General features: G+C 41.9%; 1 protein-coding gene across 1 annotated transcript in view; it reads left to right on the top strand.

Moving 5' to 3' along the window:
- Window positions 1–17,303: 17,303 nt before the first annotated feature.
- NXPH1 (neurexophilin 1) overlaps window positions 17,304–24,570 on the top strand; it is a 313,049-nt gene continuing 305,782 nt past the window's right edge. The window contains exons 1-2 of the mRNA XM_009452654.5: window positions 17,304–18,450; window positions 19,300–19,463. Coding sequence (XP_009450929.1) covers window positions 19,410–19,463 — 54 coding nt within the window. The 5' untranslated portion in view covers window positions 17,304–18,450; window positions 19,300–19,409. The remainder of the gene's footprint in view (window positions 18,451–19,299; window positions 19,464–24,570) is intronic.

The raw sequence follows: 24,570 nt of genomic DNA on the forward strand, positions 1-24,570 counted from the left end.
TATGCCTGTATTGTCAATTTTCTTTGGTCTCTTTTGATATATTTATTTGACAGTTGAGTACAAGGCAATATCACAATTCCTCTTGTTACATTTACGCTACCATTCCCACTTTGTAAATGAAGAGATTGAAAAAGCTTTATAGGGAATGTAGATTCTTTTTCATTTATTAACTTGGCTTGAAATAGAAAAAAAAAGGCATTCAGGCCTAAATGGTGAGTTTTCTCCTTCCTCCTGACAAGTGCAGCATGATGAGAGTTGCACAGTAACGCTGGGTTTTCCATGAGCGGTCTAAACTAGCTATTAACCTGGTATGTATCTGGATTTGAAAGATTCAGACTGCAATTCTATTTCCTTAGACAATGCTCTTTATCTGACCCAATTCTAGCACTTCTTATCTAGAAGCAAAGACATTTTTCTAGTTGTTGTATTACTTTGATAAAGAGATTTGAGAGAGAGTAAATCAGAACAAGAATAATATAATATTTTCTCAAGGCATGCATGTAGAAGGTCTCATTCTCATGTGTGTTCAAGAACAAAGGGGTACATGTTTCCTTAGTCAGTGTCATGCAGTGGCATACCGAACATATTTGACACTTGAAGCTGATCATTTTCTTTTCTTTTTTTTCTTTTCTTTCTTTCTTTTTTTTTGGGGGGGGATGGATTCTCACTGTGTTGCCCAGGCTGGAGTGCAGTAGCATGATCTTGGCTCACTGCAACCTCCGCCTCCTGGGTTCAAGCGATTCTCCTGCCTCAGCCTTCCGAGTAGCTGGGATTACAGGCCTGTGCCACCACGCCCGGCTAATTTTTGTGTTTTTAGTAGAGTCGGGGTTTCACAACGTTGGCCAGGCTGGTCTCGAACTCCTGACCTTGTGATCTGCCCGCCTTGGCCTCCCAAAGTGCTGGGATTACAGGCGTGAGCCACCGTGCCTGACCAAAGTGGATCATTTTTTAACAACACATTTCCTCTCTATGACAAAACCATCTTCAGTAATTATCATAAAATAAAATTAGAGGCCTGTAGCTTTCATCCATAGGGATAGTGCCTAAATCTTTACTTGTAAGTGTTTCTGTGTCCAGCCATTGGTTTAGGATAATTTCTGGTTTCCTGACGCTGATCATAACATAACAAAATTTTGTTTCAAGGATTTGTTACACCTGCCTCTAGTGAATCTCTCATGCAAGGTAGTTATTTGAGCACTGTTAGATATGAGTTCTAAATTTCTCTTCAAAGATTCAATATGTCCGTATGTTCAATTCTTTGCCTTCTACTTTTAAACTTAACTTCCTCATAAAACAACCTTTTTTGATCACCTGCTCCACCCTGACTCATTCCGATTACCTGCTCCACCCTGACTCATTGCGATTTCCTACTCTGCCATAATCATTTTTCCCTCCAAACCATCACCCCATCTCTCTCTTTAAATTAGCCAATCGGAATTAGTTTAGCCTGTGCTCCCTTACCCTAGCCAATAGGGGAACTACACAACAGCAGGGGCCACCTGCGTCAGGAATAAGAACCCCTTCCCCTTCCTTGTCCAGGTGTGCGCTCACCATTGCTCCGTCGGTGAGAGCGCACCTTTCTATAGAAGTAAATTGCCCTTCTGAGAAGAAAAAAAGAACATTTTATATTTGAGTGCTATTTCTTTTGTGGCACCGAAGCTTTATTTATAACAGGACTAAAAAGAATACAGCTGAGACTTTATTTAGATCAAGATATATTGTATGAACAGTTCTTTTTTACTTGCTTGCAATTTCATATTTATTTAATAAATGTCTATATAAATGTGTCATAATCTGGTCTGAGATATGCTTTTATTACAATTTGGTAATGAGGTTACGGGGAAGTGGCTGACACCCGCCTTAACATTCTTTTGAGACCAACAAGAGTAACTTCAGAGTGTGCTCAACCAATTCTGTCAGCTCACAAAAACTAGGTATTCAATGGTCACCTTTATTTTCATGTTGCTTTGCTCCTTCTTATATGTGTAGGTATTGCACTCTAAAACGAATCGATTATGAAATGACTTATCTTATAAAAACAGGGTTAACCTTATAGTTACTCTGGTTTTCCAGGGAACAATGGCAATTAGGCATTTATCAATGGGATGAACCCAAACATGCAAAAGACTTAGTTCAACAAAAGAGACAAAGGCTTTTCAGCAATTTAAGAGTATTAAAACAATAGAAAATACTTTGACTATGAGATATCAAAATTAAACTTTGAGGTCTTCTTGTTTCCTTTTATTTGGGATGTATGACTATTATTAGTTTGGTTTCATAGGTGAACTGGGCTATAACATCATATGGCAAACACTAGGTGGCGCTGAAGGACTGTAATAATTGACCACAATTAGAGCCCTTTACAAATCACATCATTGTTGGAATCAAGAAGAATGTGAATGTTTACATTAAAAATGATGCATATGATCAGATTTCTCTCTCTTCTGACTATGGCTTTGCTTAGTAAAAATCCAAGTGCAGTTTTGTCATGAGTGAAATAGAATTTATGCAGTGCTTACTAGGCAATAACTTTTCAAAACAAATTACACTGGGGAAACAACATCCTTTTGTTTGGGAGCTCCTATTTTCAAATTTTGCTGCTCCTCAAAGTCATGGTCTTAGTCTGGTTAACAGTCATCAACTCATTGTAAAGCATTCACAGGAAAATATACTTGATAGTCACCTCCCTAGTGACTGACAATTTCCCATTTTGTGCAGGTTTTTAATTTTTTTAAAATTTTTTATCTTAAAGAGTTACTGTAAATCTTGGAGCATAGTAGAGCATGTGAAAGGTGAAGGCTGTTTCTTCATCCTCCATTTGCTCACATTGTAAAAAAGAATGAAAAATGCCTGCTGCAGAAGCTCATATTTTTCATGTCTCATCTTTACTCCTCAATGAGAAAACTCATTTTGTAATCGTTTCATCGAGGGCTATTTTTGTTCATTTTCATTGAAGGGTATCCACTTCCCAGAACCTAATTAAGGTTTGGCAAAAGAGAGGATAGTATGCAAGGTTAATTAGTTACATTTTTATTCTCTTTTTAGAAATGATAAAAGAAAGCATATACCTAGTTTGTCAATCAGCTTATTTGTTATATTCCTCTGCAATATATGGAGAGTTTCTGTCTCATTCATTAATTCTGAAACCTAAGACACAAGATAGAAGTAGTGAACCTGGGGCTTAAAATATAGAAATATATAGTCTTAAGATACAAAGTCTACAGTGTCTTAATATCTTACTCAATAGGAAGATCATTCCTACAAAATTAACATGAGTCTAATATAATTCATTTTATTTTGAATTATAGAAGCTTTTAAAATCCAAAACCTCTACATTATAGATTCACAGTTCACCATGAAAATAACCAAAAAGCATTTAGTGTTATATAAAATAAGAAATTTATTCACTAATATATGGTTAAATTTAAGTTAAATTATCCCAACTTTATATTCCTTTATCAAAGATAATTATAAAAATAGCACTTTGGTTTTGTACACAATTTCTCTGAAAATCTCAACACAACTTCAAGTTTTAGGACAGCTGACTTTAGGGTATAAGCTATACACTGAGGGCACTTGGGATGCTGAGTGGCTGTCTTAACTAGAGAATATATTTCCTTTATAGCATCATATGTTGCCATATAACTCTTATTTCTTAGGTTTTTTTCCTTAGAGCCCATGAACAAAAATAAAGCAAATGAGATTGTCAGATTTGTATTGTTAATCTTGAAGGATTCAATTATGTTGGGGTACCTGCTAGTTAATTATTCACTCAGATCTCGAATGGAATGGTATCTCAATGATCTAAGATGGTTAAGAAAGCTTTCAAAATTCACAAGAGTTTCCACACTAAGGAAGTAAGTAGAACATCTTTTAAAATATATCTAAGGTATGGAGTTCAAATAGGCTCAAGAAAACATTTGATTAATAAACCATTCTTTGTTTTGTGTTCTTAAGATCAGAAATCTAAGAGAATGAACATGTGGCAGAAAGATGTTCACTCCAAAGAGAAAATGTATTCCCAGAGTACATTTCTAGCTTGCATACCATTACCGTTTGAGTCAGTGGTAGTCTGACAAAGCTTTGTAGAGGTACAGAACCAAAAGGAAAGAAAGTTGTTAAAGAGCTATGTACTTTGCTGTGCTGTTATTTTGTTAAGTTAAGTAATCAAAACAGTTGTGAGACTATAAGTTTGTTATTAAGGAGTAAAAGAATATAATAGTAGAATTACAATTTCACTGGAAAACAGATTCAGCAAAATCTCATCAATTCTAAATGAACATGCTTTGAAAACAATTTTGAGTTAGGATTCCAGTGGTTTTACTTATGTATTTATTTCCAGCAAACAACCATGGTGGAAAGAGAAAATAACTGGATTTTAGTAGTTTTGGAATTGGATTCTGAATCTAGAACTGAATTAGGAAGTTTGGGTTCCAGTGTCCTGGAAAAACTTTGGGAAGGTTAACCTTTTTAAAACTATTTTATCATCTGTTAAATGTATGCTACCTACACCTGACAGCTGTCGTGTAGATTAAACGGGATAATGTATGCTCTATCAGATAACTGTACAACGTAAAAGCCATTTCCTTCCATCCATCCATCCATCCACCCACCCATCCATCCAACCATCATTTATTTATTCATTCTATCATGTATTAATCCTTAATTAAAAGCCTTTACCTGTAGTAATACTTTATTTCTCATTTTATTTTTCATTGATACTGAAAGTGCTAGTTAATGAATAGGAGAAACAGAAAACCAAAAATGCTAAGCTTGGTCTAGGATGTTTTTTAAAGTGGAACAAATATAAAAGTAGAATTATGGAGTGCAATAGACAGCACAGGAAATACCTCATGAGGTTGACATAGATATGATACCTAAAATCTGGGGTAGCTATATATTAAAGCAAAAAGCATCCAAATATGGGACCAGAGCTATTACTTGGTTAGTTTCTAAGAGGACAAAAGCCCTTGGATTGAATGAGGAATTTCCAAAAGATAATATCATAATTAAAATAATATGTGAAAATGAGCAGCTTTTTTTCAGTAAAGTCAACAAAATATCCTGACCAAAGCAGAGGGCTGTATAAGAAAATACTAAAAGACAAATTTTGGGTAGGGCCATTTTATGAAGGTCCTTAAATGTCAAATTGAAGAACAGAAATTTAATCTACAAGTTGCTTGAAGTAGTTAAAAGCTAGGAAAAGGGACAGAGAAAGACATTGGAGAAATATTTATTTGGTTTGCCATGTATTTTTGGATACTCATTGATATGGTTTGGATTTGTGTCCCCGCCAACAACTCATGTCCAAATTGTAATCTCCAATATTGGAGGAGGGGCCTGGTGGGAGGCGATTGGATCATGGGGGCAGACTTTCTCCTTGCTGTTTTAGTGATAGTGAGTCAGTTATCACAAGACCTGGCTGTTCAAAAGTGTGTAGCACCTCCCTGTTGTCTCTCTTCCTCCTTCTCCGGCCATGTAAGACATGCCTGCTTCCCCTTCGCTTTCCACCATGATTGTAAGTTTCCTGAGGCCTCCCAGCTGTGCTTCTTGTACAGCCTGTGGAACCGTGAGTCAGTTAAAACTCTTTTCTTTATAAATTACCCAGTCTCAGATAGTTCTTTATGGCAATGTGAGAACAGACTAATATACTCATTATGGGCACAGAATTGTGCAAAGCAGTGAGGGGAGTGTTGCAGATGTGAAATGAGATACCGATTCTTTCCAATAAGAGCTTCCAAATTAGCTGGAAAGAAGATATAAACACAATTGAAAACTAAGTATCACTGAGGGTGATCGTAAAAATGTGCAAGTAAGAAGATTAGTCCTAGATGGTGTAGAGACTGAGGGAGAAGAAAATTAAGTAGGATAAAAGTAACGTCCTGAAAGATGATCCATATTCACTGTCTGTACACCTCTCTCCTTACCAATGAATCCCCTCCATTCTAGCTCTCCCTTTATTTACTCACTGAAACTGCTCTTGTCATGGTCAGCAAAGACTTCCATATGTTTTAATTAAATGGTAATTTTTTAAAATCTTACTTGACTTATCAAAGCATTTGATTCCATTGCTAACTCCTCTTTTTTGGTCTCTGCCTGCCTCAGTGTGTGCTCATTCTCAGTCTCTTTTTCTGGGTCCTCCTCACTCCTCCACACCGACTGTTTAGCATTTAAGTGCTCCAGGACTCTTTTCTCCTTTTTCATTATTATTATTATTATTATTATTTTTTTTTATTATTATACTTTAAGTTTTAGGGTACATGTGCACATTGTGCAGGTTAGTTACATATGTATACATGTGCCATGCTGGTGCGCTGCACCCACTAACTCGTCATCTAGCATTAGGTATATCTCCCAGTGCTATCCCTCCCCACTCCCCCCTCCCCACCACAGTCCCCATAGTGTGATATTCCCCTTCCTGTGTCCATGTGATCTCATTGTTCAATTCCCACCTATGAGTGAGAATATGCGGTGTTTGGCTTTTTGTTCTTGCGATAGTTTACTGAGAATGATGGTTTCCTTGATGATCTCATGTCTTTAAATACCATCTATATGCTGATAATACCCAAATTTATGTTTCCAGCACAGACATTTACCCTGAATCCTAACTCATAATACTCAATAGCTCCACATGGACATCCAATGTACATCTCAAACTTAACATGCCTCAAACTGAGCTATCGATCTCTCCTCTTCCTCTGTCTACCTTTTTCTTCCACAGTCTTCCTCAAATTAATGGTGACTTCCATTCTCTCAAGTGTTCAGGGCAAAAACCTTGGAGACAACAGTGTCTCTCACATTCCATATTCAATCCATCAGCAAATTATGTCATCTCTCCCTCCAAAATATATCCAGAATTGGTTCATTTCTCACAACCTCTGCTGCAATCCATGTCATGAAGTCACCATTGCTTCTTGTTTGGACTATTACGGTAGCCTCCTAACTGCTGCTCTTGCCCTGCTTCAGACTGTTGTTGACACAGGATGTACAATACTGTGGTTAAAATATGAGTCAGGACATGCTTCTCTGCTCGGTGTAAAGCTATCCAGCAAGGACTTGTGAAGCGGAGTCCTTCCAGTGCCCTTCAGATGCTGCTCAGTCTGTCACCTCTGATATCAGCTCTTTGCCACTTCTTCCTAGCTCACCAGGAATGTGTCTGTTCTTCCCCAGACAAATTGGCATTCTTGCTGTCCCTCTAATGCCCAATGTGTACTCTTGCCTCAGCTTTTTTCACTTGATCTTCCCTCTACTTGAAAAGCTTTTGCTCCAAATATCCACATGGTCTACTTCCTCACCTCCTTCCATCTTTATTCAGTTTTCACTATCCTCAACCACTCCACTTAAAATTGCTTCTGCATTTTACTCCTGCCATTCTCTCTCTCTTCCCTTCTTTATTTTCTCCATAGAACTTATTGCCATCTAACTTAACCACATATTTTATCTTACATTACAATTTGTTTGTCAGTCTTTATGCACTAGAATATACACTCTCTGAGGACTAGGATTTGTGTTTATTTCTTCAGTGATATATCCACAGTACCTCATTCAATAAATTTGCCTTGAATGGATGGATGGATGGATGGATGGGGGAAGCTTGTTCCAGATGATGAACAATGGTTGGATTTGGAGATGTACAAAGGAAGAGGAAGTGGATGGAGAAGAGCATTCTAGTTAGGGGGAAGCTGCATAAGAAAGAACGTAAGGGCCGGGCATGGTGGCTCACACCTGTAATCCCAGCACTTTGGGAGGCTGAGGTGGGCAGATCACCTGAGGTCAGGAGTTTGAGACCCGCCTGACCAATACGGTGAAATAGAAAAAAATTACTAAAAATAGAAAAAAATTAGCCGGGCCTCGTGGCATGGGCCTGTAGTCTCAGCTACTCAGGAGGCTGAGACAGGAGAATTGCTTGAACCCGGGAGGCAGAGGTTGCAGGGAGCCGAGATCGCACCACTGCACTCCAGCCTGGGCGACAGAAACTCTGAAAACAAAAAAAAAAAAGAAAGAACTTAAGACTTGAATCAAGCCAGATATTAATATGATTGGGGGCAATAGGGCAATAAAGTGAAGCAAATGTTCTTGGGTGCACTTGCTATTAAATCTTTTTAAAAAATATATTTTATTTTTAATTAACAAATAATAATTGTATATATGTTTAGAGTACAACATGACTTTATGATATAGTTGGCCCTCCATAGCCATGGGTTTTGCATCTGTGGATTCAACCAAAACAGAATTGAAAATATTTGGAAAAAAATTAACAATACAACAATATAAAATAGTACATATTTTTATTGTAACAATACAACAATAAAAAATAATACATTGTATTAGGTATTGTAAGTAGAGATGATTTGAAGTATGCAGGAAAATGTGCATGGGTTATACGCAAACACTATACCTTTTTATATAAGCGACCTGAGCTCCCACGGACTCTGTGGAGAGGTGGTCCTAGAACTAATTCCCTGTGGATACCAAAGGACAATTGTGTATGTATACATCATGCAATGATTGAATCAAACTAATTAATGTATCCATGTTATCAAATCTTGATGGGTGGGGTAAACAGGAGACTTTGACAAACTTTAATGTCTGCCACAAGGGGTTCAAATGTCATTCTGTGAGATGGAGTTTTAAAATTCCAATTTATCACCTTCTAGGATAAGGTTTCTCAAAGTGTATTCTTCTGACGACCTTCATCGGATCACCTGGATGCTTGCTAAAATGCATCTTTTTAAAGATCAAAGCCCAGACTAGTAAATCCTAATCTAAAGTAGGGCCTGATAATGTGCATTTTACTTAACCCTCCAGGTGGAAATTAAGCAAACTAAGGTTTGGGAATTTCTGTCTTGGGGTATCTTAGATAGTTTCTAGCTCTAGGTTTGCTTGGGGATGGGAGAGAGGAGAGGAGGTAAGGTGGGAAAGGCTGTAGGTATGGATGTAAACATTTTACCCTAGATTCAACCAGAGAAGCTTTGAATTTCTCTATTTTACCTACCATGTTTTTGAGTGAGAATTCTCTTGAATAAATAATTTCTTGGAAAAAATTAATGAATACATAAAAAGTAACCCTGTTCTAGACATGGGAAGATAAGAGGAGATTTTCTGTGTGTGTGCCGAGGAGTAACAGGGCAAATATGTTGTGTAAGCAATAATCTATGGGTAGTATAAGGAAATGATCCACCCATCAAGTAAACATTTATTGGGCATCTACTGTGCAGTAGGCATCACACTAAGTGTTGGAGGTACAAAGATGGATAAGACCTTTGTACCATACAGTCCTTACCACTATAGTGCTCATAGAAGTGAGATTAGTGAGAACTGGAAAACTAGTTAGGAACTGGAAAACCAGTTATAAGGTGTCTGTCCACATATGAGATGATGAAGCCTTGTCCACGGTGCAAGGAGGTGGATGCAAGAGATATTCCGAAGGAAGGCTTGACGAGACAATGTGCCTGACTGGTCTATGAGATGAACACAAAAATAACCAGATTAATTCTGAGGTGTAAAGCTACATAGAAAGTTTGGGTGCCACAAATGAAGTCATGGGAGCTGTGAATAGGAAGATATGTGTTGGGGGTGGGGGTGGAGTATAGTGTTGGGAGTATTGTCTAGTTTACCATTGAACATTTTGTATCAAAGAATGGCGGGCATTTGAGTGAAGATTCCGTCTGGCAGATAGAGATATTAGCCTGTAGTTTCAAACCAAAGGGGTGGGCTGGAGGGCAAATTGTCAGCCTGGGAGTGGTTAGTAGGAACAACCAGCACAGGAGACAAAAGGAAACTGTCACAGGTGTAGAAAAGAGACCTGGAAAGAGTGGTTTTATTAAATAGTTACTGGTAAGGTTAATTCAATAGCCCAGGGCTCCAAGGCCTAGTGTTGTTTTTCTCCGGGGATGGCTAACTCCATTTCCCAGGTCCAGAGTTGGTGGTAGTTATGATAATGGTATGCACAGTGCTTTCTGTAACTCTTCTCCCTCTATCTCCTTTCCCTGTTTCATCTGGTCCTGAAGGTAGAGTGATAAGGTGAGGTCTGGTTGTAACAAACTGTTGGGTAAGATACTAATAAGTGGTGAAGCAACTGAACTGTGAGATAGGATTTGGGGTGTACCTGTGCAGAGTGAGCTAGAATTTGGGGACATTGGGGTCTTTTTGGTATCACCACATACTTGGCTCTGGACATGAGGGGGTTAATGAATCTGTCCTGAGTAACCCATTCAGTGCAAATTTTCCATTCAGTTTCTGATTCTGAGCAGAGTCTCTGAGGATGTTTGGGATGAAGGAGCTTGTGCCTTCTGGCCAAAATTTCCCACTCTAGTACTGTTCCTTTTGCTCATTTCACTTGGCTGATGTTTGCCTGAAAACTTCCTCCAACGACGCACTCTGTGAGAACTTCCTAGATGAGGACTTGCTGCTCCAGAGGCTCTGATATGCTCTCCTGCAGTGGGGTACACAAGGCTGTTTTTCGGACACTGAGCTTTCTGAGCATGATTGAACATTCAGCTCAATCTAGTTCAAGGTAAGGCTGGGGGTGCAAAACTGAATGTTGCTGTCCAGTAGAGAAGGGACATGTATAAACAGCATGGTGCAAATAGTAAGAATACGTTTTAGTACACAAGTCCCTGAGAAAAGTGGAGAGGATGAGAGGTGATCTTTGAGCAGAGGTTGTAGGAAGGTGAGGAGTTTACCTAGAGATTGAATTGAGAGGCATCAAAGCAAAGGAAAGAAGGTGCAGAGGCTCCAAGTTGAGACATATGGTTGTGTGTTAGAAGCTGTAAGGATAGGTAACTGATGAATGTGAAGCATGTAGTTGAGGAAGGGCCAGATGGAAGGAAAAAAAATGGAGTGGACAGAGGCCAGCTCACAGGGGGTCTCCTGTGCTGAGCTAGGGAGCTGGACTTGATTCTGTAAGCAGTGGAGAGTTTATGAGGAGATTTAAACAAGTGTCTGATGTGGGAACATTTTGGTTTTAGCTCCATCATTCAGGTAACAGTGAGGAGGATATATTTATGGAGATAGAAGCTGAAATGAGGGGAGATCAGTGAAAAGACTATTTCCACAGCCCAGATGACTAATGATATGAGCCTGGGTTATGAGCAGGAGCAGGAGCAGGAGCAGAGAAGAGAGGAGATAAGAGATAATTAGAAATAAAACTGAGATGTGTTGGTAATTTTATGTTTGATGTGGAGGACCAAAAAGAAGGCATAAGAAAATCTGGTACTTAAGTTTTCCAGTATGTTAGTGGGATCAGTTAGTCAGCTTTGCCTGTGATATGCTGCAAAACAACACCGAAATCTAAACAGTTAAAGAGTGAACATTTGCTTCTCACTTTTGGATCTGCAGAACTACAGGTCAGCTTGGTGGCTATGCTCCAGATCCAGGTCGGGCTCTGGTCTTCATGTGCTTTCTCATTTTAGGTCTCAGGCTGAAGGACACAGCTTCTACATGGTGCGTGCTGTTCTCCTGGTGGCTGAAGGAGCAAGTGGAAACATGCTATGCCTCTTAAAGACTCTGATTGTGATGGAAAAGAATAAGTAAGTAACACAGGAATGAAAGAAAGAGAGAGAAAGGAAGGAAGGAAGGAAAGAAGGAAGGAAGGAAGAGAGAAAGAAAGAAAGAAAAGAAAATAAAAAAAGAAAAAAAAGAAAGGCTTTGCATATATGGAGAGGTGTACTTCTTCATTCCACCAAGAGATCTTTTGGCAAAGGGCATGAGCTTAGTCCCATTACAAGTGGAGAACTCCACAGTGTGTGACACCAACTAACAGGATATATGTGTAATATAATGACATAATTTCTTCTGTTTTAGGCATGTTAATTTTAGGTTCCTCTAGCACATCTAAGTGGACATGATGGCAATTGAATATTCAGACAAAGAAAAAGATCAGAAATGGACTTTATGAACTTGGTGGTCACTAGATGTTAGTATATAATAAAAACATGGAACTAGACAGGATTGTCTAGTAGGAGTGAAAAGAAAGTTATTGATGGAACCCTGAGGAGCACCAATGTTTAATGTAGGAAGATTAGTGCACAGATAATCTGAAAAGGAATGGTTAGTGGGTTATTTAAAATACTTGGAGAGAATAGTGGCACTGAAACTAAAATAGTGGAGACAGTTACTAGAGAGAGGGGTATACATTAACGGGCCAGTGATTCTCAGATTTTCAAGTCAGCCTTCGTGGAGATGAGTGTGAATGAGATCTTCTCATCTAACCCGGGAAGTTTATTTTTAAAACTAAATTGCTGATTGATGCTCATGGACTCACTAGGGATACAGTGGAATGATATAAATAAAACACAGGGTAGGGTTCCTGGCATTTGCCTGGCACTTGGTAATTGGTAGCCATTACCCTGTTGAAAGCTATGGAGCTTTGAGAAATTACCATCTACTTAATACAAAATTTCATGTTAGACTATTTTGCTTTGAACTTTATCGAAAGCATTTTATTATTGAAACTAAAAGAAGCAGAAAAAATGTAATATTATGTGATTTTTATAGCATGACCCCTGAAGTTAATTATGGTGAAATTGTAATATAGTTGTTTTCATTAATTTGATATTAAAAAGGGAGATTGAAAGGTTTGTTGCATCCCTGTGATATCTCCTATTTAAAAGGTGTCTAATCCAAAACACTGTTATCACTATGACACTATGATATTTGGGTTGAAGCAGTTCTTTGTTCCCTGCCTGTATAAGTCATCTTGTTTTAGAGTGATGTATTCATATTGTCAAATCAGGATAAAAGCTGGACAAACATGAATGTTTCAAAATATCTAGGTACTTTAGATTATGGAGATGAACTATGCATTTACAGACTCATTTTCAGCTTCTGATAACCAAAGAGCTTGTAGCCTTTGTCCTTATAATTTCTTCCATCCCTACGTGGTTGAGAGTCCCAGTGTTCTTTCTGGCTGAAAGCAGATACTGTATTTTGCTTTGTTAACAGAACTTTGGTTATCAAGTTCTTTGTCTCTAATGATTCTGCTTTAGGGAACTGTCAATTAATAATCTCTGGAGGAATCATCATAAAGAATTTCTGTAATGAGATTATAATGCAAAGGTTTGCTTAGTCACAATATTTTTTAAAATTTTAATTATGATTTTCAGGCGATGACCCCAATCTTTCCATCTTTTACATTCAACTGCCTTTTAAATGCTGGCTTTCTTCAATTTCTCTTATTATGTTCATCCTCTTTTTAAAGTTTTTGAGCATAACTAAAACTACCCTACCTTTGAGAACCCTCTGTCTTCACCTAGTAGAATAAATGAAATGTGGATACAAAGGCTGAGCATATAAATTACCTTTAAAAAAGAAAATGCCTTCTACATAAAGCTTTTAGATTCCCTTTAGTTTTTTTTTATTCTAGAGCTTGACGGCTATTTTTCCTCTCTAGTCCAGTGATCTTGTTATTAAAGCATTCTTGTAAAGGTAATTTAGCACACATGCCTCATAGTTATTAAACAAGTTCTACTACATTCAAATGCCAAATATTCCAGGCTGGTAAAAATCACTTTGCAAATAATCCTTCCTTCCACTAGCAAAATATGTTGGGGGAGTGGAGAGGCCAGGGGCTTTTTTAGTAGTTCTGAGTGACATTTAAGAATTCTGCTAAAGGCCAGGCGCGTTGGCTCACACCTGTAATCCCAGCACATTGGGAGGCCAAGACGGGCAGATCACGAGATCAGGAGACTGAGACCATCCTAGCTAATATGGTGAAACCCCGTCTCTATTAAAAATACAAAAAATTAGCCAGGCGTGGCGGCGGGCTCCCGTAGTCCCAGTTACTCGGGAGGTTGAGGCAGGAGAAGGGCATGAACCTGGAAGGCGGAGCTTGCAGTGAGCCCAGATCGGGCCACTGCACTCCTGCCTGGGCGACAGAGCAAGACTCCGTCTCAAAAAAAAAAAAGAATTCTGCAAAAGTAGTGGAAATAGCTTTGGATCTTTGGATCTTTTCTAACCAATATTCATAAGTATAATAAGGATGCCACTTTGAGTGTAGATTCTCATAAATCAGTGACATTAAAAACATGTACAGAACAATTTACATGAAAAAGTAATATGATGAATTCAATACAGTCAACCTCTGACCTAGAAGAAAGGTTATGAGGGTGGAGCAGGGAAGAAATGCAGAAAAAATCTTTGGCTCAAACCTATAAACACACTTGACTAAAAAATCTTTGAAATGCACCAAAAAAGAATGTTTTTTCAAACTGTTAATATCTTTGAAAATCATAATGCAGTATACAATTGTTTTTTGGGAAGCAGGTAAATTTTTTAAACCTGCATTTAATCATAAAAGGTAAAATGAAGGAACTTTAGAATTAGAAATCACTTAAAACATCATATAACCTTACTTCTGCATTATACGGAGGAGGGTACCAAGGCCGGGGAATATTTAGGCACTTGTCCAGGACTATACAACATGCAAATGCCAGGTTATACTGAATTAAGGGCAGGAGGGTGATACAGTCTTTGTAAGTTTTCTATCACTATTAGGAAAAAAAATAGGTACAATGAAGTACTATGTGCAAAGTGATGTAATTTGGCCTGAAGCTTAAGCAAGACCATAGCTGGATGGTTTGTAACAATAGTTCTCTGTTTTTACTTGGATTTTGGGTAGAATATGATGATATTAAGGTGTTTAAGACAGGTTCATTTTAGGACAAAGTTTTGTAGAACTCAATCTCTCTCTTTATGTCTCTCTTCTCTCCAGCCCCAAGATAATTCAAACCTCTCCCTTCCCTCTCCCCTGCCAAAATAGAGAATCATACAAATGAACCAAACCAAAATAGATAATTACATTTAACAGAACTATCAGTATATGTCAGAAGATTCTAGTTTAATTTCTTCTGGTTTTAACTTTCAGGAAAGTTAATTTCACTATTTTCTTTTGATGCAGCCCATTTTAACCCTTTAAAAATATATTTCTTAGAGACAAAGATCTATATTATTTCTCGTACTGTTCATTTCAGGTTGGACCAGGGAAAAGCAGATGCAAAGGGTTGTGTTTTACAGTGGTTATCATTCATACTAAGTTTATATGTGTATTAAGTTGCATTGCACACAAAGTTTGGAAACAGTATTTCTGAAAGAATTTTCAGCATGAGTAAAGTCAGTAAAAATTGGTACAAACACTATACTTCTTAAGGTAATCACACTTTTGTTCTCACTCAATGAAGCTGACTGTTCATGTATTCTAAGAGTGCATTTTAGAGTAGGATACTACTTTAAACAGAAGAATGTAAGAAAATCATGCTTTTATTGCTCCATGTTCTTTATAAAGCAAATGATAGGAAAAAAGGAGGGTGAATGAACCATTCTTGTCCACTTCTCCCCCAATATTATATTATTAAAACTGGAGTGGTTTAGCAGAAACAATGATACATTTTTCAGTGTTACTTGGTGGCTCGGTATCCTTTTCTGGTTGAGTATTATAGGAGATGAAGACCCCTGTGAAATATGAAAAATGACAATCCGCCACTGTTTTATATCCCAGGCCAAGTGTCTCATAGGATCCAGCGAAGGTTGAATGTCTGGGAAGAAGATCTCAGGTCATTAACAGAAAAAGCTCTTTGGCATCCTGTGTCATAGAACAAAGTGTCAAACCTGTTCCCATTACTAGGTAGCCTGTGGTGCTTTTCTTAAATAATCAGTCCCATTCAGACAGACATTTTAAGGTCTCTGATCATCTTTCTATTTCACAAGCAGTATTTTTTTAAGGCTAAATGGCACTAGAAGCAGAATGTTTTTAAAGTAAGGCTTAGAAAAGAACTTGGTATATTCCAAAGCTAGCCGGATTCTTTCTCATTTTCCCAAAGGTCAGACAGAAGTTCAGCTCTGACAGCGTTGTAGCTGGGCATCCAGATAGAGGCAGGCAACATTTGCTCCAGCTCTACACTCCGGTCTGGGAGGCCTGGGAGCTCCTGTACAAATAGGAATCAATTTTAGGATAGCCTCATGAATCCTAGAGGATGGAATTAGACAAAGCTTTTTTTGCCCCTGCTTTGACCATTTGGCCTCAGATACGGGTGCCCCAATACTTTAATTTTTCTTCTTTAAAGTTTAAAGTTTTTAAGAAAATGAAATAGCTGGTAAGTGAAAATAGTCAAGAAAACGTTGTAATTATGCTATATGTACATGTGCGTTTTTTCTGAAGTGGATTTTCAGAGACCCAGTTAGAAGGTGTGCTTCACTGCTTTATTCTGCATATGCCCCCAATGAATTCCAGGAGGTCACAGCAGCAGAGTACAACTTTTGAGATTAGAAGAGCTTGCTCTTTAAAGAGTTATTTTTAGCTGGAAGGGAGAGTGTAGACCTCAAAGTGCTGGTAGGTATGTTCTACAGTGGGGATCTAATTTGGAGGTCTTTGGAGATCTGATTCCAGGGGAAGGTCTCAGTGGGGCTCCTCTTGCCTCTGCTGCAGGACTGGGTGGCTCTGCTGATTGTCACTGCCTTGTTTGAGGGGTGGTCTCCATCATCCAGGGGAATTCAGCCTGGGACCTATTGTCTAGAGTGTACACTGTATCTAGGCCCAGACCTGCCAGAGTGTCCACAGCCACACTTGAGGAAAGGACATTCCAGACTCATTAAATATCACAATTCGATTTTGATGTCACTAACTCAGGTTCCTGAGATAAATTTCCATACAATTCCTACAGATTGATATGGATATGTGCATCACCCCAGGAGAGGCTCTGGTGAAGGGCAGGCTTGGAGATGCAATGGGCAAGGTTGGGGAAGAGATACCCTCTTCCGGGTTCCGATTTGTGCCCTGAATTTGGGCAAGTTCAAGGAGCACTGGCAACCCCACCAGCACCAGAAGAAGCTGGTCCTGGCTGTCTCCCAAGACTGGTGAAACTGCTCTGGTGGTGGTGCACTGGAAGGGTGGAGGAAAAAAAGGCAAAAAACAAAACAGGGTTTGAGGGGGAATGGCAGGGACACGGTAGAGGCACAGAGATACAGAGACCTAGAGTCAGAAATCCTGAGTGAGACACACAGAAAGGCAGAAAAAGGCAGAAAGATGCTGAGGGACACAGACGCAGACCACAAGAACGACAGAAGAAGGAGACAGAGAGAGAAAGGGAGTGAGAAAGATACTGAGAAATAGGGACAGTAAGGGAGAGACTGAGAAAGACAGAGACAGCCAGAGCCGGAGCACAGAGGCCGGGTCTGGGAGACGCTGGTTGAGTGGGAGGTGTCAGTAGCGAGGGAGGTGGTGACGGCTCGAAGCATCCCCCGTCCTCCTCCTCCCCCTTCACGCTCAGCCCAGCCGGCGGCGAGGAGTCCAGAGCCCAAGGTCGCCCAGTCCTCTCGGCTGTCTCGAGCTGAATGGCTGGCAGTCTGCGGCTCCCCCGCCTCCGGCCCGGCAGCCACAGGTCGGAGGCGCCCGGCGTCCGCGCTCGAGGCCGGCAGGGGCGCCCTGCACCCTCCCGCGCCCTTCCCCGCCCTACGCTACTCCGGGCTGCTCTTCCCGCCACTCCCCTGGGCTTTGCCATCTTCCCTACGCCCCCCGGGAAGGGGGCGCTGCGGCCACCGAAGACACCGCGGGAGCCACTTGTCCCTGTGGGCCCAGCCCGCGAGAGCCTGAGAGCCGGATCTGTTTACACAGGGTACTAATTAGTCTTTGAGGAATCATTCACCCACGTGCCAAAGTAATTGTCCGTGTCGGGAAGGTAGGCGTGCCAAGCCGCGGCTCTGCGGAGAAACCACGACCACCGCGGCCGCCGGAAACCCAAAGCGCTCCAGAGCGTCCCCGGGTGGCCGGGCAGCACCAGGGACAGCGCCCGGGACTCCACTGGGGACCGGCTCCTGGGCTTCCCAGCGTCGCGGGTAGAGGTACGGCTGCTCCGTGTGCCGCAGGCTCCAGATTCTCGCCACCCCACCCCTCCCTCAGAAACTCGGACTGCTCTCGTCTGCCGTGTGGTTCTCTTTTCTTCCGAAAGGCCAGTGTCTTATCTCTCAACTTCAAGTCCAGAGGACTTGTTCAGTCTCCCCCCCTTAAGTCATTTCCACCATCCTCAGGCAGCTGTGGGAAGCCGAGAGTCCTGGACTGTTCGTCCGGGTGCCAGCGCTGGCAGTCCCAGTCCGTCCGGTGCAGCAGCCCGGCGCATTCCCCTCTCTCCCTCCCTCTTGCTCTCCCTCCCTTTCTGTCTTCCTCTCTTTCCTCCTCTACTGCTCCCTCCCTCTCTTGCCTCTTAAGTTTCCTGCACCGTGAATCCAACTGTGCCAAGCCTTGGCTCCCGCGAACCAATCCTGAGCGCGACCCGGGCACTGGGACGGCGACTCCGCCAAAGCTGGACGAGGCAGCCGGACCCGTCTGCGCTCGAGCATGGAGACGGAGCGCCTGGGAGGGCACGTCCGGGGCGCTGGAGACGCCAGGCCCGAGTAGCTCCTCCATGGAGCCTGCCCAGAGCTGTCCCTTCTCGCAGGATTCGCCCCAAGTCCTGTGCGGTACGTACCCTTTGCCTCCACTGTTCCCGGAGGATACACCTGGGAGCGGGGTGGTGGGCACGAGGAAGGGACGGCAGCGAGGGGCGCTGGTTAGGAAAGAGAACAAGCCTGGCAGGTGACCCTCACAGCTCGGAGGAGGCTTCTTCTCTAGAAGTTAGCGACCGGCTGTACCCTTTGGCTCGAAAAAAGTAGTGCTAGAGATGTGACTGTGAGCATTCGTGGGTATCTCTGTGTGCGCCAGGGGTTCGAATGGGTAAACTGAGCCCTGCTTTCCTGTATGCAAATTGCATTCTCTTTCCCCACCCCCACTTCACCGAACGTGTTGAGATACCTAGCACCTAATCGCGGTCAGTTCTACCTACCCCTTCCTCTCACCGCGCCCCCCTCGCTCAATCTCTCTCTCCCTTTATCTTTCCCCTCTATCTCTCTCTGCTGGTGTGTACGTGTGTGAGCACTGCCAGGGCTGGCGAAGAACCAGCCGCCGCCTTTAGTCCGAGCCGCCGGGCCACCCAACACTAGGGCAGGTCTCGCTGCCGGAGAAGGCTGGGCTCCGAACCAGCCTGCACGCGGCTCAGTGTGCTCCACCGCCTGGGAACTCGCACCCGAGGAGCGCAGGGGGCAAGGAGCCCCTCACCCTCCCTCTCGTCCGCCCGCCCGCCTGCCCAGCTGCGGACCGCGCGCTTGCTGGTCTCAGGCGCTGGATTTACTCGCTTTTCAATTTTTCGTACCCTCCCTCCCTTTTTTTTTTTTTGGTCCCCCACTCCCCGCTACGACCCCCTTTCCCCGCTTGATTGTCAAGCCTAACCTTGCCCGCGTAGTCATGGGATGTCTAATTTTATTTGCATCTAGGCTGCTGAGAGCGCTCCTTGCTCTGTAAAGTGGATGTCAGGTGGATCTATGTTTCTGAAGGAACAAAGACTCAAAGAAGGCACCGCCAAGGAAGTTTGAGACGCGGGAGAATGCAGGCTGCGTGCTGGTACGTGCTTTTCCTCCTGCAGCCCACCGTCTACTTGGTAAGTCTTGGAGGGTTCGGGGCTTTCGCATTCTTACCCCGGCCGGGAGGCAAGGAAACTGGGAACACGCGGGAGAAGGGTTACGCCGCCAGTTCAGCGAGAGCAGCTTCCTAGCAGCTGTGTTGGAGCAACTTTGGCAAGCTGGTCTCTGGATTCCTGCGGATTTTCCGGGGTTCCCACCCCATTTTCTGCTCCAATCCCCCAGTCTCCTGCGCGTGATTCTTGAAAGAGGCTAGGGCGCCCCAGACACCCTAAACCCAAGGAGGTAGTGAGATGGGGTGCTTTATGTGATAGAGGGCCAACGAGAAGAAGTGGAAGGCAGGAACTCTCAGTAGCTCATGCACAGAGTTTAAACGAAGGGAAGTGGGGGTGTAGTTGGGTGGTGGAAAGAACAAATCTGCCCAGGTCTGTGAGTTTAAAAGTGAATCTACCCACCCACTTCCCCGATTTGGAGATGAGACACATAAAGAAGCGCAGTTAACTTTCTTTGACTTGTAAGGGTTCCGATAGGATAAGTTTAACTATCAGGGGTACTGCAAGCAATCGGAGTTAGGTCAGAGATACTCCAGCAAACATGTCCACCTTCCTCTCGTCTCGACCTCCCCTTTTCATCAAATAACTAAATCCCATCTCCAGTGACTAGTCCATTATTAGGGAATGGTAGGCCTTGTCGCCAGGGAGAGTATTCTAAACAAAGCCGCGGTCCTTGTCCTTCAGTAGCAGAGTTTTCCGGGGGGCTGGACTTTGTACGCTGCTGGAACTCGGTTCCTGGTTGAAGAGATTTGTTGTGGTGAATTGGAAGCTGTTTGTGCCATGTTGAGACAAGGAGAATGAGATATTTCAGGTCTGGCTTCTGGGGTGGGAATGGGGGAATGGGGGTAAGGGACACTTGTGCCCTGCTGGTGAAGTTGTGTTCAGTGTCCCGACCCCCATAGCCCATCCTGGGCTGCGGGAGTGCACCGAGGGCTCGCTATGTTCTGTCTAGGGGTGAGGTGCGCTAAAGCAGCCCGAACTCTCTGATGGGCTACACCTCTGATTGGAGGTGATACTGGCGCTCCTCAATCCCAAGAGCCTTAGATAGAACCCAGAAGCCTGAAAATTGCCATCCCTACAATTGACAGCGTTTCTCGGCCGTTGCCCTGGTGCATGTGACTGCAAAGCTGCGAGTTGTGTGAATTCTGTGTATGTGAGTGACTACGTATATATATATGTGTGTGTGAATGTGTATTTAACCGATTTCAGCTTCAATCCAAGAACCCTCAATGTTGCCTGTCTTTGCACCTTTATCGCCTGACCGTAGCAGCCGCGGACGCCAGAGGGCGCTGCGCATCAGCGTCCTCGCCCACAGGACACCTTGGGGTAAATAGGTGAAAGCCAGGGCAGCCAATCCAAAAGAACAGCCTTTCTGACTCTGTCACCGAAGTCTGTGCCTTTACCCGCTGGAACGCAGGCGGAATGCAAAAAGTGTCCTTCCCATTTCCCATCTTCAATCATTTTCACCCCCACCTGTGTTCAGTAAGCCCACTGACATTGAGAGACCATGGATGGGGGCAGAAAGTTTGGCCAGAAGAAATATAGAATTTTTTTATGGAGAGATGGGGGGAGGGAATGCAAAGTGAAAGCGACGGGGGCGGGGGGGAGGTAATTTTAAGGATTCCCTTGACCATCGTAACCCGCTTGCCCTTTTCCTCTGCATACCTTTACGCATGACCTGAACTTGAGGACTGTTCTTACGTCCTTGGGCTGTGCTCACACACACGGCAAGGGCTTGTGGCTATGGTGCAGTTTATTGCTTGGAGCAAGTATTTCGATAGTCTGGAAAATAATCTATCAAAAGCAGAAGTGAAATCAATACGTTGTGTTAAATTTTAAATGTGTTTGTTGGCAGTTAAACCGTTTTCCACTCATTACAACAACAGTGCTGGATTTATTCTAATGCGCTGCGTTCTCAACAACAAGCGCATTAATTCTCCTTTAATTGTAAACTGGGAGCATTTGAAAACCATTCAGTGTGCAAATTATGCTGATTCAATTACCGTTTAGTTACAGACTTCATTACCTGAATGCCTTTTGGCAATACAGAGAAAGGAGACAATTTTTCCAATTTCACTCAAAACAATACGAAATGTGAACAATAAAATAGAGAAGGCGATTTAGAAGTCCATTCTTTTTTCTCCAATCTAAAGTACTTTTGTGTGTCGGGGACTAGAAACCACATGCACCACAAAAACTACAGCTGATGGCTGTGACCCAAGGCAGTATTTCCAGGGATTGTAATCCCATAGATATTTGCCAGCAGAATTCCGAGCTGTTTTCCTGAAGGAGCAAAAAGCTGACTTCTACCATGGAAATGAATTTAAAAGGGTGAATTGGGCAGTCATTTCGGGATGGTTTTAGGCAAATAAAGAAGTAGAGAGCCTTGATTAAAACTCTAGGGCAATGACCCGATCAAGAAGTGATCAAGGCTTCTTTCTTCATCTATTTCATTAAATACCAGATACAGTTAACTGGATTGATTATTTGTTTGTAGCTGCACATTGGAAGATCTTATCCCTTTGTAAGAACCTGCACTGGATGCATACAGATTGTCAGGAGCTGCTTTAAGTTACATTCAAAGAAGGCAAGAGTGGCAAAATCATTATTTTAATTTTCTCTTGAACTGACATAAGCCAGGGAAGAATTTGATGGATAATTTTTGTCTTTGTGAGCTCACACCACTAGTTAAGTGCCTGCATCACTCTGTTAATGCCTTACCTCTTAGCTGATATCTCAGTGCACCTTGACCTTTAAGCCCATGGTATCCTAGTTATGTTTCCCAGGGAGTAATCACCACATTAACTCCAGGAAACAAGGCTTGTCTAGTTATCTCCTAAAGAAATATTTAGGCTTCTGTTTAAAGAGAATACCTTAAATACCCCCAAATTTGAGAATAACTTCTTATGAAAACTCTGCAGTAGGTCAATGCCCCACACCAAGCCACAGTTTCCTACCTGTATTTGGGTGAATGTTTGCAAAGTATGTTTCTGGGCCTGGGATTCTTTGAATGCTTTAGGTTGAGGATTTTTGTGTTTTTTGAGAGATAAGTCTGTCCTAGTTCAAAATAGAAGCTTATTTTAGTACTTTAAAGGGAAACTAATTAGATATGTGCCCACAGAGTTACCGTCTGAAGCATGTTAGCTGGAATACTCAAAATCCACCACAGGACAAGCTCCAGCCATAAATGCATGGGGGTGGGAAACTAACTTTTAAAAATAAAGGTAAATAAAATTTCAGACTATTGAATGTTATGTATTGCAGATTTAAAAGCCTGAATTCAATAGGAGAGAAGTCTATGGTTAACAATGCTTATTAAAAATAATAAAAAAAAGTTTTGCAATCTTTATACTCTTATTATTCCTGGACCAATTCCAGGATATTTTCAGTATGATACAATGGGATGGCAGGATGATAGCATTTTAACTTTATTGAAGTATATATTGAATAAGCTAGAAAAATATGGTTTCTTACTGTGAAGAGTGGGGGTTCTAACTTGAATCAGCCTCATTGGATCAAGTAGAAGGATAGGCCAGGACACCAGGAGAGCATCTCCCACAGGGTGTGGCATTCTGTTTGGGGGCTCACCTGTGGTAATTCTCAGTTAGAGAGGTGAGTCTAATGAGCACTTTCTGAGCATGCTAATGAAAAAGTTACTCAGAAATTGAATCCAATGCATCTGACAAGGCATTGTATAATGTTACTGTGACTAGTCACCCATCCACAGCTCTATTCTAATGAGAAGGGGTCCCACCATTTCTGCTAGGAATTAAATTGCTAATATCGAGGTGCTTTCTAAATCAAAATAGGTGGGAATTAAAAATCCTTTCTAAACTTGTGCCACAACATTATGAGCCATCTATTCTCTCAAATTTGGGATATCCTTAAAATGTGAATTCTACACCAATTGTTTAATAGAGTTTGGAGAGTAATTAGTGTATCTATGGGACCACTACCTCTGCACTGTTAAAAGCTAGACCATTTGGGTGAAATCCACTCATTATGAAGATGGCTGTTAAGGTATATTGGAGCTGGGGGAAAAGCAGAGGGAGAGAGACCAGCAATGTCTTTTCTTTGGACTAGGTATGTGTGCTTCTCATTCTTTAAAAATTAAGCCAGCTGCACACTGAAAATTCTAATCAATTTGAGCTTCTTACTGAAAATAAACAAAATAAAATAAATTTCCTGACAGTGGCTATTAAGTGTTCCCTATTAAGGCTAGTTCTTGGAGGCAGTACTAAAATTTTCTCATTCCACTGCATTTCCTGACTCTTCTACTACAGACCAGTCTTTCAGATAGATACAGGATTCAGACTAGATTTTTGGAAGGCCCTCTACCCCAGCAGCACAGCCTTAGAACTCATCAGTTTTAAGATGTATTCCTGAGCTCTGGGGGACACAGAAGTTGCTACTATTCTAGGCATTTCCCTGAAATGTTCAACTTTCCATTGACCAAGAAAGCAGCTCGCCCAAGTGTGTGGGAAGCACTTGGGTGGGACACTTTTCTGCCCCATTTCCAGAAGGATTATCTTGGTCTGAGGCCTTCTAGTGACAGCTTTAGAGAAGCTGACTTTAGTATTCGGAGAGAACCAGGATTGCTCCAACTTTCTCAGCGGTATTTTTTCGGAAAGCCGTTAAATTCGTGGCTCCTCTGTGCGAAGTTGATTTCTATTTGGCTTTGAATTGTTGACGGCTATTTCTTCCTTAATGAAAGTGTTGTCTGGGTGAAAAATATATCAGGTGGCTGGGAAATTGGTTGATGTTTTTTTGAGATAGGTGCCCAATGTCCTATTTTTCTATCTGAGGAAAGATTTTCTGCAGACTACAGAAATTGACAGCATTGTCCGGGTAATAACCGTCGTCGACAATATTTTCGAAAGGGCATTTGAGTGACGAAAGCATTTGGATATTGCTTTTTCAAATAAGAAATTTTCTGCCCTGAGCTTCTTTGATTTTACAGGGGGTGGGGAGTTGACTAGGGGGGCGATGGGGAAGAAGGAGCCTCGCATTGGCAAAGAGATGCCTTCCCCATCCTCCCAGTCCTGGAATACCAAGGTGCTTGTCAGCTTCACCT

This window comes from Pan troglodytes, chromosome 6 (genome assembly GCF_028858775.2).
Source record: "Pan troglodytes isolate AG18354 chromosome 6, NHGRI_mPanTro3-v2.0_pri, whole genome shotgun sequence".
In the NCBI taxonomy this organism is placed as follows: domain Eukaryota; kingdom Metazoa; phylum Chordata; class Mammalia; order Primates; family Hominidae; genus Pan; species Pan troglodytes.